Here is a 15,872-nt window from a genome sequence, read left to right on the forward strand (position 1 = left end):
GCACTTTTATTCTTCATACGTTTCTTTCTTTCTTTCATCTTCTTTCATTCTGTTCACGGCTGGGACTGCCGTCTATTTATTTCCTTATGCTAATTGAGCTACTTTATTTATTTATTTCTGGGATCTTCTGGGATCAAGGGGGAGGTATGGTCCTCTGACGTGGGTTAAGTCAGAGTCTTTATTTACATTTTTTATTGCTGGATTCTTTTACATTTTTCTTAATTCTAATACACTTGTTTATATTATATTACAGTTTTTTATTTGCTATATTTAATTTACAGTTTTTATTTATGTATCTCCTAATATATACACCAGATATATGTGAGTACATAATATTATTTACTTATTTCTATTCCTTACAACTTTAACTATTTCTGTACAGAATTCTAAAAATATCTCTCTCTCCTTTTTACTTTTCATTATATTACATATTGTTTCCCTCCGTATCTCTGTTCCCATCTTGACCTCACACTCGATGCGCGCGTATTCATGCACAGGGCATTCTATCAGAAGGTGTTCTACTGTCTCCTCTTTATCTGGCTCGCAGATGCATGATGGGTTGTCCTTGAGCTTGAATCTGTGCAAGTACGAGGAGAACCCACCATGCCCTGTCATTATTTGCGTCACTGCACCCGTCGGCTGAATCTTTCTTACAAGCCGGTATGCGGCCACCGCATCCGGGAAGAACACCTTCGTCACGGAGGCCGTCGAACCCGCCGCGTATCTCTCAGCCCATTCGCCAAGCGTCTCATCACGTATGAAGCGCTTGGCGAATGAGATGGGGCACCGGTCGTAGTCCGCCTTCCTCCGTGACGAAAGTGCTGCTATTTTCGCCAGCTCGTCCGCCCGCTCGTTGCCCGCGAGTCCTGCGTGTGCCTTGACCCAGAACAAGAGGATATTCTTGCCCTGGTCAGAAGCGGCTTGGAGATTGCGTCTCGCCTCTAGTGCCAGGCGGTGGAGCGAGCCCCGGTTCGTCAGCGTCTCGAGAGCAGCTCTCGAGTCGCTGAAGATGCCGAAGCTCGCTTCACCCCTCCTCTTTATCTCCTCGGTTGCCCTGTGTATTGCCAGGAGTTCGGCCTGATACACGGTGCAGTAGTTGGCTAAGGTGATTTTTATGGCTTGGTCTTCGCGCTCACCTTTCCATATGGAAAGGGAGGCTCCGACTTTGCCCTCAATTTTGCTGCCGTCAGTATATATTTTCACTTCCGGCACCGCATATCTTTCCAGAGCTTCACGGTCCGGAAGGCTCGTGAAGCTCAGCTCCTGGCAAAGGGCCGGATGAGGAGACTCTGTGTACCTTGACGCAACCTCCACCTCCCTATCGTCAGGCAACGCTCGGGTCATGCCTTTTCTGGCTCTGTACAGTTCGGCTGCTTCCTGTATGCGGAGGTCCAGGGGCAGGATCCCGGTCAGTACTAGGGCCGAGTCCAGGGACACTGTGCGGTATGCTCCACACAGCTTCTGCACGAATCCCCTTTGCACCGCCGCCAGCTCCTTGCGGGTCCCTATCTTTTCCGCGGCAGGTGACCACGCCGCGGCTGCGTAAGTGATGACTGGCTCTACTGCTGCGGTGTATATGGAGCGAATCACCTCCGGGTGTAATCCCCAACTCACTCTTGCAGCGGTTCGAAGCTTCTTGTATATATTTAGGGCCTTCCCGCAGACCCTAACGACGTGCTGATTGAATGTGAGACGATCGTCTATCGTCAGTCCGAGGACTTTGAGCTCTCTGGACATCTCGATGTCACGCCCCCCCATGACCAGGACCGGGGTGTCGTATTTAAGCTTCTTTGTTACCGTTATGGCTACTGTTTTATTGGGTGCAAACTTCAGCTTATTATTGACACCCCACTCCAGGACACGCGAGAGCGCTGCGTTTGCTTCTATCGAGACGTCCAGGCCCGTCCCACCGTCGAACACCATCAGCACGTCGTCCGCGAAGGCCTGTACGTAATGGCCTCTTTCTTCTAGCCGCCTCAAGAGTGGGTCGAGGAGGAGGTTCCACAGTATGGGCCCGCCTATCGATCCCTGAACGCAGCCCTTTTCCGTTCCCCTTTCTGCCCTCCTGCCCCCATACCTCACCTCCACCTTTCTATCCTCAAGGTAACTGTCGATTACCCTCCTGATGTTCACAGGGCATTGCTCCTCCGCCAAGCGGGTCCTTATCTTAGGCCACCAAGCGCTGTCGAAGGCTCCCTCTATGTCCAATGATACTACTGTGACTATTTTCTTTTGCTCCAATTTGGTTCTGATGTGTTGCATTAGGACATAGAGGGCGTCCTCGGTACTGCGCTGTGGCATGAACCCATACTGGTTCTTGCTGAGTCTTGGGACCAGATGGTGCCGCAATCTGGTCATTATCATTTTCTCGAAGATTTTACCCAGGACCGGCAAGAGTCCTATGGGCCTGTATGACTTCACGTCGGTGTAGTCGGCTCTTCCTGGCTTTTTGAGAATCACCACCACCGCTTTCTTCCATGCTGTCGGGAAATGGCCCAGTTCAAGGCATTTGTTCGCGACAGCAAGGAAGACGGTGGGGTGATTTTTGACTGTTCTTTGACATATGTCCGACGTGAAGCCATCATCGCCCGGGGCCTTTTTGGGGTTGAAGCTGTTCACCGCGGCCATCATTTCTCCTGCTGTAAATAACGGGTCATGTATCTCAGCATGACCCAGTTTATTTATTTCGAGTGCTATGTTTCGTGTTTCGCGGTGTTCAGCTCCATCCCCTTGTCGATCGTCCTCTGGGTAAAATCTTTCCGCGAGCCATTGTGCTGACTCCTCCAATCCCAAGACCCTCCCCTCCTTGCTTAGCGGTAGGTCCTCTGTTCTCCTCTCCGTTGTTTTGAGAACTCTGTATATCCCGTCCCACACAGTTTCCTTATCCTGCTTCTGACAGAATTCCTTCCAGCTGCGTGTTTGGGCCATCTTGGCCGCAGTCTCATATTTTTCTTTTTCTTCCAGGTACTCCTGCACCACCTTCTGTCGTCGGACCGGCGCGGCGCATCGAATCCTTCTCCTCTTCGTGTTGACGAGCTTCTTCATTTGGTACAATTCGTCGGACCACCATGGGAAGGTAAGTTTTTGGCTCTTGGCTTTCAGTGGTATGTGCTGGGCGCATGCTTGTGTTATTTGTGCTGTGTATGTGTTTACTGTGTTGTCTAGTTGTTTTTTGTCTGTCAGTGCGTCTATATTGTCTGTGTTTATGTTGTTCTGTGACAAAAGTTGGGAGAGTTTGTCATCAAACTCATTCCAACTTGCCTTTTTTGTGTTGTATTTGCGTGTGGTTCTGTCTGTAGTTCTGCATGCGCCTTTTTCCATATCCAGCCGAAAGACAATAGCATTGTGGTCCGACCCCGTTACCTCTCTGTCTACTCGCCACTCTGATATCTTAGGGAGGAGATCCGCCGAACACACGGTCACGTCCACTATGCTGGTGCACGTCCTGCCTTGCCTCTCCACCTCAAAGGTGGGTGTGCTGCCTATGTTCAGTATGTGCAGTTGCAGCTCGTGAAGGAGTCCTGCCAGCTCCTGGCCTCTCCAATCGGTGTACGCGCTTCCCCACCAGACACTCTTTGCATTGACGTCGCCCGCTAATATCATCCCCTTTGTTCCCAGCTTGTCCCGAATTTTTACTATATGGGCTAGGTATGGATCAATGGGGGTGGTTGGTTCGCAGTAGAGGGATACCGCAGTGGTGCACCAGTCGCCAGACCGAATCCTTACGACCACGATGTTATTGGTTGTAAGTTCAGGGTCTTGCTCCACGTCAAGGTCTGCGTCAAAAATGACTATAGCAGCCTTGACTGGGCCCTCCTCGTCTGAGGCGTTCTGGTACACCCTTGCAGGTCCTCCACCTCTCATCTTCCCCACTCCCCCGACGTAGGGCTCCTGGACCATGGCTATGGCTGCCTTTCTCTTCGCCGCTTCCAGTAGTAGTTCGGTTGTTGCTAGGTTTTTGCGTTGCAGGTTGGCCTGCATCACCAGGAGCCCTCGCTTTCCATGCCTATGGGTGTTATTTGCCGTCGTGTTTTCGCTAAGGGTGCCTTTAGCAATACGCTACTTTAGCTCTCGCTATAGCGTCCCACTTCCGCCTGATCGGGCAGTCCGGGTCGAATGCGTCGTGCTCTATATTTCTTGCTCCTGCCTTGCTGCAGTTTGTGCAAGCAGGCGGCATGCCGGCCGCTTTTTGCTCGCACTGCCCTCGCATATGTGGTCCCCCACAGTGGCCGCACTTCGCGGCGGTCTCTCTGCAGTACTTGCCGCTGTGACCGTACCCTAGACATACAGAGCATTGGACCAGAGGGGATTGGTCCTCTACTCTGACCCTCTGTATGTCCAGGTGGACCACAGACTTTGCTAGCGCCTTCCCCCATATCTGCGGGGAGACCATAAGGACCACGTGCGTCAGGTGTGGGTTGCGCGCCCTTTTCCTATACTTTACCGTCATCCTATTGCTCTCCTGGTCGAGTCCGCCGAAGACATCCCCATTCTGATTCCTCAGGGCCTCGAGTATCTCCTCGTCGCTGTTGCTCTGCAACACGTCCCTGAGCATCAGAAGGGGGTCCTTATTTTCCACGTCCTCGACCCGGAGACCGACCCCCTCTCTCTGCAGACTCTCCTTCACTCCTCTCCTCAGCTCTTTTGTTCTGCAGCTTAAGATGACCTTCCTGTCTTTACCTTTCTTTATTTTATCGATCTGCACGCCTCCTTTCTCCTTTGCTGCCTGTCTGACTCTTTCTATGACTTCTTCTCCTGTCTCAGTCTCGTCCTGCGCCGTGACGATCATGGAGTGCAGAGTTTGCCCTCCCGCCACTGCTTGCTCTGGGCGCCTTGCCACCACGTTTGCGTATGTGGCGTGGGCTGTTGCCGCCCTCTCGAGGGCTTCTCTCTGCGCCTCCATGACCGTCTTCAGCTCTTGCATTCTTCTGTTGTTTTCTTCTAACCGCTGCGCGTGCTCTTCGAACTTAGCTACGAGACTTGATCCCAGAGTCAGGGCCGCAGGATCCTGTGCTGCGGACTGATCCTCTTTTAAGGCCCTCTGCGGGGAGGCTTTGCCTCCCGTGGGCAAGGGTCGCGTTCCCAGTCTGCTCCTCTCCTGTTCCGCCTCTTTCACAACTTTGTACAGCTTTTCGATGACCTCCGTGACCCCGAGCTTTATTTCCCTTTTTATGTTGCCGGATTTTTCCATCAGGGCCTTTCCTTTCTCTAGCAGGCGTCTGGCCTCTGCTGTCCTTGGAAAAATCGCGGCCTTGGCTGCTGCGGTCGACGCCGCGGGGACCGCAGGAGCCTGCTCGGGCTCTGGGAGGTCGAAGGTTCTGCCGCGTTCCGCAGGACCTGCCTGCTTCGTTACTGTAGCCGGGGGTGGGGATGGGTTGGGGTGGGTCTTAGCCTCCCATTCCCCGGTCCTGCGTCTCACCGTCATTTCCTCCGACCCCCTTTTCGGAGACATAGGCACCGATGTTGCCACTTTTGTTGGTGGTGTTCTGGGTGTTGCCATGTTGGAGGTGTCGCTTGTGCACTTTGTAAAGTTTGTAGATGGCACTTACTTATAACCTAGAATTGTACTCTACTTATAGAGTCGGTCTGGTTGGCTCTATGTAGAGTCGTTTGTTTGCCTCTGTATAGGGGAGGCGGTATAGTAAGAAGATGTAGGGAAATAAAGAGGAATTTGTAAAGAAGATATAGGAGAGAGAAAGACAGAAAATCAGAGCGATAGCACTAAAAACACACAAACAATTTTTGAAGAGTCGCTGACTCTACGATCTCTTATGCTAATGGTCTAAACTAGGAAATAAAATAAATAATTTATTTGTGTCTAACTACAATAATTTTTGCTCTATGTAGAGCCGTACGGTGTACGTAGAGCTGTCCTGTACAAGGGAGGCAGCTATCACTTAAATCTAAGAGGAAGCTCAACCCGTCTGCGCTTTCAGGGGCCGAAAAACCAGGTTTTTACGGTTTTTGCGGTGGAGCAGAAAATTGGCTCTATGTAGAGCCGTTTTCTGTACACTGGCTGGTAGCTCTCCTCGTGCCCTTTCCAACGAACCCAAACTCGAGGTGGCTACGACCAGGGGCTCCGGAGCTATGGCGTCTACAGTTTTACCGATAACCGAATCGGTAAAGGATCGGTTAACCGGAAACGGTCGTATCTCCGGAACCACTGGGCCCACGAACCTGCGGTTTGGGATGCTGTCCTCAGCACGGTGAGAGCTATCTTCCAAGATGGTCGGTTGGCCGAAGTGGTGTCCTGAAATTTCAGCTCCTGAAAACACTTTTTTATTCCTGAAACCTCCGATTTCAGGTAGGTCTCCCCCTGCCAACACCTGCTTCCAAAACCGCACCTTTCTGCGACGTTCCGTATGGAAGTTACGGAGGTTTGAAGTTCTTCCAATATGGCGGCCCAACTGTCAAAACTCAACTTTAATTTGAGTTTGTGGCGCTTCTAGTGGTCGCAGAAAGACGGGGTTTTCGATTTCCCGAGGTAATGATACCTTCCCTGTCAATTCAGGCCACTTTCAGGATCCTGAAAAGTGATCCCTCCGATTCGACTGAAACTGGGGGAGGAGGATAGGTGGGGATCTTCCGAGCTCGACGTCGAAATCGCCGTTTCAATACGACTTACCGTTGCCCAGTTATGTCGAATCGAAGAAATCCAAAATGGCCGCCGAGCTGTCAAACTAGAGGTTTGGGGTTTGATAACTCCGGTTCTATGGGTCCTATTGGACTCCGGTTTTTTCCAGACAGTTCGGCTTGACCTTGGCTATGTCCTGAAGGTGCTCTGAATCCAAAATATTACTTGCAAAAATTTTCAATCTATTTTTTGGAAATCCGGTGTTTTGACAGGTGTGCCTGAAAACTACTTAACTCTAACTAAAAATACCGTTTCTCCGGCCTCTGTAGGTCTTCTGGCTCTCGTTTTATTTAATTTTGAATTTTTCCCAAAATTTCGGTTAAAACCGGTAAATGTCCAAATTTTTTGTTTTAACAGCTAGAAAACTCGTTCTTGGGCTTAATTAAGATGAAATATATGTTGTATAACTATTTCTAAGGCTAAAAACTATTTATTTCTATTAATTACGGATTTAATACAATTTTTCTTAAAAAATCGATATCTCGAGAACCACAAGCCCAAAAATTCCGGAAAAAACGTTAAAATACACTATAAATACTATTCTATAACATAAAATTAAAAGCTAGAAGTGTTCCAAAGAAAAATTTTTGGAACTGCTCAAAATACAAATTTTTTGGAAATTTGAAAAATTTTCACTGAAAAATGTCTCTAAATTTTTTCCTTTTTCGTAGGCACGTTCAGCTCCTTAGCGCGCAACAGAATTTAATATAAAAAAGGTATGGTCTGCCTGAAGATTTTTAGATATACGCAGTTGAATTTTGAATTTTGAAAAGTCAATTACTCAGGAAATAAAAGTCCAAAAATTCTGTTCAATGTACCGTTTCACTCCTAGTGATGAACTGCTTCTTGGTGTTCTGTCAATTTCAGCCGGTCGCCGCTGGATCGCTGACCACGCCACCACGTGGTACTTGTTTTTTTGCACTTTGTGCTTCGACGGTGTATCGTCCAGACGCGTGTGAGGTGTCGGCGTGTGGGGCTCGTAGAGGCGCTTCCAACGGTGTATCGCACGTAGCGGTATCAATGTCCAGTGACGCAGCGTATTGATGTTTATGTACACTTAACCTCTAAAAACACGGTTTTGAGCACTTCACGGTTTTTTCCGAGGTCGCACGTTTATACACTGCAATCCGATAGATGGCACTCACTGTCCCGCACACAACAACACTTGTTTGGTCTCAATACGACGAAAATTGCCACGTCCACGAATTTTCAACTGCGGAGCTCAAAGAAAACGATGTCGCTACGACGCAGGGTGGCACGTGACTCGCGCGAGCATGTTGCACCTTACTGATAAGGCTGTCGAGTAATCTGTCGATACCCCCCGTCAGGGGGGTATGAGGGGCCGCTACCGCACAGTGGCTGCGGCGGCTGTCGCGGGTCGCTTCCCCACCGACTGGTGGGGTGGTCGAGTGGCCGTCATTTTGGGGACGGTGTGGGTTGCTGGTGTGGGCCAGCTCTTCGCTACCGATCGTTTATCCAACCCCACGGCCCCTAACCTGGTGATACCGTTTGAGCGGGGCCAGGTTATGGAGCCGCGGAGAAGGCGACCGGCAGCTTAGCTGGCGTGTGTGGCGTGTTGTATCCGATTGTACTGATAAGGCTCTTCTCTCTCGCTCGATGTCTTTGTCGTCCTTGCACCTTACTGATAAGGCTCTTCTCTCTCGCTCGATGTCTTTGTCGTCCTTCAGGTTTTCGGTTAAGATATGTCCGAGGTATTTAAACTGCTGCACCCTTCGAACAGGTAACCCGTTTAAAAACACGTCAAGTATCCTCTCTGGACCCTTTCCCGTTCTAAATACAAGGTATTCAGTTTTAGAGCTATTATACTTCATTCCGTGAGAGATCGCATATTTCTCACAGAAATGAAGCAACCTCCTGAGGCCCTCAGCCGAGGGGCTGAGGAGCACCATGTCATCCGCATAGCTTAAACTATTAACGCAGACGCCACCTATGTGACATCCGACTCTGGTACTCCTCAACCCCACAATCAGGTCATTTACGTAGAGGTTGAAAAGGTCCGGAGAGGTTATTCCCCCTTGGCGAACACCGCATTCTAACCTATACTCGTTAGAAGTCGCTTCGCCCCATTTTACGTAGTTCGTTTGGTTTTCGTACCAGTATATACTATACAATATACATAAATATACTTCTGCATGTGTGCGGGGTAGGGGGGGGGAGAGGGGGGGTGGGTCCCACTAGACAGTATCTAGCAGGTGCTTGTAGAGAATTCGTTTAAAATTCAGCTTGTTTGGGGCTTGTCTAATCGTTAGAGGAAGCGCATTCCAAAGACGGATTGCTTGAACAGCAAAAGAAGACGTTAGGAAACCAGTATGGTGAGGGAGAACATACATTTCTGCACTTACTTGCCCTACTGTCGTTTTCTTTTCATGTGATAGGTCATTTCCATCAACTTCGGGAAGGACAGTAAGATCAAAGTCTTATACTCGTATAAAACTTCATTGCCCTCAACAAGCAAACAACAATTGCAGAAAACACAGTTGCAGATAAATACTTTAGTATTGATAGACAATAGTTATTTATTTACAAGGTGACATAGTTGTTTAACCCCTCGTGATAATCAATGCCGGATTTAGAGGTCTGGAGGCCTCGGGGCAACAAAGGAGTGGATCCCCCTGGCTCCAAATTATTTTCCAAATAAAATGGACAATTTCCCGAAGTCTATTGTGGGGGCTGTAGCCCCGGTTGCCCTCCCCTAAATCCGGCCGTGGTGATAATATTGATACCCGCAAGCGAGACTCCAAAATTAATCACGAGCATAGCGAGTGGTTCGAAAGGTAAATAAAGGTTTTGAGTGTTGCGAAGACGGTTTCAGAATTAAAGATAACTTTGCTCCCGAGTGAAACTTTTCACTACACCAATGCGAAAAAAATACTAACCGTGTAAACAGTAAAAAAAAAGATAAAAAATAAAAACAAAAACCATAACTAAAATAACTTAATTTCATATCTATTTTAAAAAAGAGAACCGCCTTAAAAAAACCAACCCACTGAAAAACCCAAAATAATTTTTATACACCCTACCCCTATTTTTGTCCAGTCCCTATCCCGTAAAGCGATTTTCTGCCAAAAATAAGTAATACCTAATAATAAAAAATAATAGGCTACCCGGATGGTTACTTAGTTTTTGAAGTCGGTGCCAAACCATCCAGTAACCCGTTGAAATATACACACAAAATATCATCTAAATCGGTTTCAGCAAATCAAAGACGATATACTGATAGCGGCGCCACCTACTGGGTCCAATCGTTTTTTTAAACCATCCACGTATACTAAAACCTTCTTCAGAATGTGACAAACATTTTTCTAAAGACTGCATCAAAATTGGTTCAGCCGAACGCGAGATAATCGCGGACAAACATACATACATACATACTTACCTCTTTGAAGGTGGATAAAAACATCATAAATCATATTAAAAACAGCGACGATCCGGATTTGATCCCCGAACGTGTATGCATATATTCTTTTTTGTATTTGAATTTCATATTTTGTACAAAAATGTTTTCTTATGTTTGGTTGTTCTCCCTGTCTGTACATAAAAGTCGCATTTCTGAACTGATTTGTCAAATTGTGTAAGCAGATTCGATAATTATTATTTTGTTGATTAGGTATGATTTGTATTTTTTTTGTATTTGTTAATCAATAATCAATAATATTCTTAGTTGTAACTGAGTGTTCCACGACAGTCACGCATTTTTTAAATAAAAATATCGAAACTCCAGCCAGTTATTTGAGTTATTTGGGTATTATTATGAAACCACAGCTTATCGTATTGGGTAACTAAGGAGTTTCCAACAGAACGAAAGTTTCCAGATCATTAAGAAAATAGGTTAATCTGTCCGTTCGCAAATAGCCGCCGAACTGAAGTTTTGTGCCAGTTTTTATCATCCAGATTTCTGCATTTAATACATAAATAGATCAATAATACATATATTAAGTCCCACAGTAAGCTCAATGAGGCTTGTATTGTGGGTACTCAACGATAAATATAATATATAAATACTAAAATGGAAATATAGAAAACACCCATGAATCAGAAACAAATAACTGTGCTCATCACAAAAATAAATGCGCTTACCGGGATTCGAACCCAGGACCATCGGCTTCATAGGCAGAGTCACTACCCACTAGGCCAGAGCGGTGGAAATAAATGTATTTACAGTACATATGGACCATATGGTGCTACTTTATAGCACTAGTGCGAAAATTAGCATATAACGTTACTGTGTCGAACATTTAAAGGGCCATATGTACTGTAAAACGTTGTACGATACATGTGCGAATGGGCAATTCGCAACTCGTGTCGATTTAAAACACTCCCTTCGGTCGTGTTTCAATTTATCGTCACTCGTTTCGAATTTCCTATTTTTCGCACTTTTATCGTAATTGTACTATTATATAGGATAATTTTACACAGATCGACCTAGTCCCACAGATTCAGATTCAGAGAGATTTTAATATTTTATTCCTGATCATATCTAAAGACTTTAGAGTCCTATAAACTTTTCTAGAATTTGCCTAGTTTCAGAGTTAATGCCAATTGAAAAAAAAACCTTTTCAACACACTTGCTCAAAACGACGTTTTTATTCCACCGATTTTTAGCTCATAATCCTAGATATTAAACACGCGTGCTTCTTCAGTATATTATAACACTCGTGCTTTTGCATTATATTATCCGACTGAGTTAAGAAGGTAACTGATTGCTAATAATATGCATGGAAACGGAGACTTCTTAATTTGGTCGAGTAATTGTTTTTACGAAAGCGACTGCCATCTGACCTTCCAACCCAGAGGGTAAACTAGGCCTTATTGGGACTAGTCCGGTTTGCTCACGATGCGACCTTCACCGAAAAGCGACTGGTAAATATCAAATGATATTTTGTAACTACATAAGTTCCGAAAGACTCATTGGTACGAGCCGGGGTTTGAACCCGCGACCTCCGGATTGTAAGTCGCACGCTCTTACCGCTAGGCAACCAGCGCTTATATGTGTATGTATGGAACAAGTGTAGCGCATCGTGGAAAAACGACTGTTAGAAGCTTATTTATAAAAGTGTTTTAAATAGATATGATACTAAACAATATATGGCTTTTCATCAGAAAAGGGTGCTTCATAAGCATAAGGACTCTTCTCTAATGGAAAGCCACATATAACGCCTTTAAATACAAAGAAACCAACCTATAATACCTACCTACTTGTAAACTTTGGTATGAGAGAGAAAAGAGTTTTGAAAGAGAACAATAGACACAGTTTGTACAGTACGGATGTCTACCGTCTCCAACTCTCCCTCAATTGCTCAAAGGTTAACTGGAAGAGATCCCTTAAAGAGATAGGTTCGCCTTTGTGTTATTTTGTTTTCATTTTTGTACAATAAAATGTTTTACTAGGTACTACTACTACAACAAAATATATAAACGTGTTTAAAATCAGACAAAATAGCAACAGCATTTTACACTCGATTTACAGCTATTTGAGATCTAATTTATGGCCTTTTGAATTTATTTTTAGTATAAAGTTATATAGTTTGTAATAACTTCATAAATGAAAAAACGAAACCAACGAAAAAAACGTGACCACGACCTTCAACGCTCAAGGGCTGTCCAGCGTTTGCATTCTTAGCAGACGTCATATACAGTGGTTATGACGGCAACCGCAATTTCTCGAGTGTATGCAATCTTAAATATAAATGCTAAGTCACTATTTTGCCAATATTCAGTTACCTATTAGGTACCTATACCTATATAAAGTATAAAGAAAAAAATCGAGAAGCGTCTGGCTGATTTAACTGGTGACTGAAGAGCTGGCGGCTTCCTCGCACAACGTATCAGTATTGCGATACAACGAGTAAATGCCACCAGCAGCACCCTTGGTACAACGCCTCAAGGGCCTGTTTTAGATTTAAGCTAGTTATAAGGTAGAAGTACTAGTGTTCGACGCTGCACTAGTCACCGACATGGGCACTTTATTTCATGGAAATATAGGTTAAATTTGAACAACGAAGATTTTTCTGTATTCGAACTTAATCCTTGTCACTTTGACATAAAGTGCCCATGTCGAGTATTAGTGCAGCGTCGAGCACTCGTACTTTTACCTTAGTAATCCATTATGTATATTGTTATAATCTAAAGACAAATAAAACTAATCTTAAAATAAATAATTAAAAACTATCCCCCTGCGGCATGGTGCCATAGATGCTGGCAGCATTTCCTCGTTGTATCGCAATACTTATTCTCTGTGCGAGGAAGCTGCCAGCTCTACGATCACCGGTAGCGTCTGCTATTTTTTTGGCTAATTCCTTAAATAGTGTAGATGCATTCGGACCCCACGGGCCAAGGGTCACGACGCCAAAAGGTACGAAATCGTATTCGGGGCCAAGCCCTATATTTGATCTTTTTTAATTTTTCGGCCGCCACTGCCGCCGCGCCGGCTTTTGCAGTTGTGCCGTAGAGATGAGATGTTATTGTAAATAAAATGCTTGTATCTCCTTCTGTTGATTTGGTTAAAAATTCTCTTCATATCCAAAGGCACGACGGTTAGGAAATATAAAAATTTCATACAATACTTAAATACGGGCACCTCCAATAGCAAGCTCAACACAAAATATCGTAACTTACCCAACTTACAGGGAATAATTTATAACTGAGATTCGTCAGGAACTCTCGTTTCTGAGGATCATACATATCGGAGGGCTTGAAGCCGCGCTTGGTGACCAGCGCGCTGTTCACGCTGGAGCTGCTGTTCACATCGTTGTAACTGTCCCGATGGACGACCCGGTCGTTGATGGAGTAGAAACTCGACATTTTATTGGAAGAATACTGGTTCTCGCTGATTGTCATCATTTTGCACTTTCACTAACACTGGTCGAAAGTCTGGAAGCGACTGAGCTAAAATGAGACGTGATTAATTTGTTTTGGGTGTTCGTGTGGTAAGTTTATACAACACGGAACCAATTCCTGATTTATTTGTCTATCTATATAAATACTATACTACTTGACTTATATTCACGGTGTTTTTTTAAAGTCTGTTAACAGACTCAGCTCATAGCTCAGGAATGCACCCTTGAAATTAATTTCAAGGGTGCATTCCTAAGCTTAAATTAAGTAACTTTCTCAAAGAAACCGGTGTCCTAATTAACTCCATTTAGGAGATAATGATAATTTTTTGTCTGACAAGGCCTCTACGAGTGTGTGCACTTGCCGTACGGCCTGGTTACATATTGATTACTAATTAGTGTTTAGTATGAATTTATACAGTTGTTACCAAACGCAAGTGCTATCTCGGACGATCGATATCCGAAATGACATTGATATGTCATAGTTCTCAATTGTTTGGTGGATTAAAATATAATGTTCGTGTTAAAACAACGCTATTCATTACTTTTTACGAAAAAAAAAAAGTTATTTTTATACAAAGTTATGCTACTATTCAGTTGTCTTAAATGTTCTTATGAGCTATACCCGGAAGTTAACGGAGTTTAAAAAAACACCGTCTATTAAATACAGAATTCTGGAAGCACGCACAAATAATATTATGCCTCCGTTAAGTTCTGTCTAAAAATGTATCTAATATTTAATGTTTTCTTCTGAGCTCTTTCAAAATGTGAATACAGTAGTGAACATTACGCGTGACAGTGTTTATTTCTGTGATTATTCATGTTTACAGTATGTTGGCCTTCGCTCGATTTCGTTAGAATTTGCGGTATTTTTGGCAGAAGCAAACAATATAACCACATTCACATATAATTTATATTTCAACCTTATGCGTTTGTCTGATTTTTACACGACTGCCATAAGGAGTGCATTGTTTTTACTCTTTTAATCACGAATGTGTTTAGAAGCTTATCTGATCCTAGATTAATATGGAAAGTAATAATTATTGTTTATTTGAAACAATCCGAAACGAAAAATATTAACTACGAATAAAACAAATGTTCATCCAATCTCCCAAGGAGTTTACAATTAACCAACAAATTCTAAAATTAACCATTGAATCATTGCACTAGTTACGCATTTAACAGCACAAATAAACAAACAAAAAAACCAAGATGGCGGCCCGTCGTCACTTGTCAAAATCTACCAATTAAAAACACTTCCTAAGTATTCGACATTTAAACGCACTGTATTAGTTAATATTTTGAATCTAATTACATAGGATTAAGACTTGTTTTCGCTTGTTTTCGGCGAACGTGTGCTCGCGCGGTGAAAATTTCTGACTGACTAAAATAAGTACTGAAACTCAGTTGCATAATACGTAGAAAAGCTCGGTCGACGCGCGGGAACCATGGTTTAGTGTTTACTGGGATAGTTTATCAATGTACGTTATATTCAGAATCATAAAGAGTACACTGTCAGTTGCGGGCGTGTATTTCATGTGATATCGCATTATAAAGAGGAGACGCTTTCCAGATAGATTTTCATACATCGAAATCTAATCTGGAAACCGTCTCTGCTTTAGTATAAAATTATATTTTATAGTTTTTAGGGTTCCATAGTTCTTTCTTTTAATTAGGGTTCCATGTGCCGAAATATGCCGCGATCGAATAATCCAAGCCTTTGGTCGTATGCAGAGCTAGACTTCAGCCTCAATCTTTCAAATATGTATATTTGAAAGATTTGGCCATTGGCTCACACTCAGCTAACCTTGCTCAGTCTTTCACATGAACTCATCTCCCATCAGCAACGGTTCAAGCAGCTTACCTTCGGCTGCAGCTTGGCCTTCGGCTTCGCTTGCATTTGGTCATTGGTTCAATTCCAAGCTCTGCTCTCGTGCAACTCAGTTTTCGGCCTCGCACAGAAGTGCTTTGAGATTGAAAGCTTGGGGTCTCCGGCCTTATGCGAGACTCGGCTTTTGACCTTTTTGTTTATTTCCAACCTCTGCTCTTATGTAGCTTGCTGGCCTTCCGCCTCGCACGAATGTGCATCGCAACCAGACGCTCCGGGCTTCCGGCCCTGTGCGGAGCTCGGCGAAGTGCCTCGTTCTCACTTGACCAATTTTAAGCTCTGTTCTTCACTTCATTTATGAAAAAAGGCGAAAATTGATTCACGCTCTTCTTATCTCCGAAACTACTTGCCCTAAAAAACAGATAATAGTTATTTATTTCCCTTTAGTGTCGATCGAATAAGTACCTTTGCGGTATTGTACGAAATCAGTTGCGATTGAAAACAACTTATTTCGTTATTCTTATAACTCAGCAGTGCTGCTAAGTTCATTGTGCTA

The 15,872-nt window shown here is 44.4% G+C and overlaps 1 protein-coding gene across 5 annotated transcripts in view; it reads right to left on the bottom strand.

Annotated features, from left to right (window-relative positions):
• LOC133530640 (uncharacterized) overlaps window positions 1–14,903 on the bottom strand; it is a 40,391-nt gene extending 25,488 nt beyond the window's left edge. For 2 of the 5 annotated variants that reach the window (XM_061868655.1, XM_061868653.1), the window contains exons 1-2: window positions 14,804–14,903; window positions 13,280–13,540 (exon numbers count right to left, since the gene is read on the bottom strand). In XM_061868655.1, coding sequence (XP_061724639.1) covers window positions 13,280–13,495 — 216 coding nt within the window. In that variant the 5' untranslated portion in view covers window positions 13,496–13,540; window positions 14,804–14,903. Of the gene's footprint in view, window positions 1–13,270; window positions 13,541–14,688 lie in introns of all 5 variants that reach the window. The other 3 variants (XM_061868650.1, XM_061868651.1, XM_061868652.1) reach the window with 3 other exon arrangements.
• Between the last annotated feature and the right edge of the window lie 969 nt (window positions 14,904–15,872).

Source organism: Cydia pomonella, chromosome 23 (assembly GCF_033807575.1).
Source record: "Cydia pomonella isolate Wapato2018A chromosome 23, ilCydPomo1, whole genome shotgun sequence".
Taxonomy (NCBI): Eukaryota; Metazoa; Arthropoda; class Insecta; order Lepidoptera; family Tortricidae; genus Cydia; species Cydia pomonella.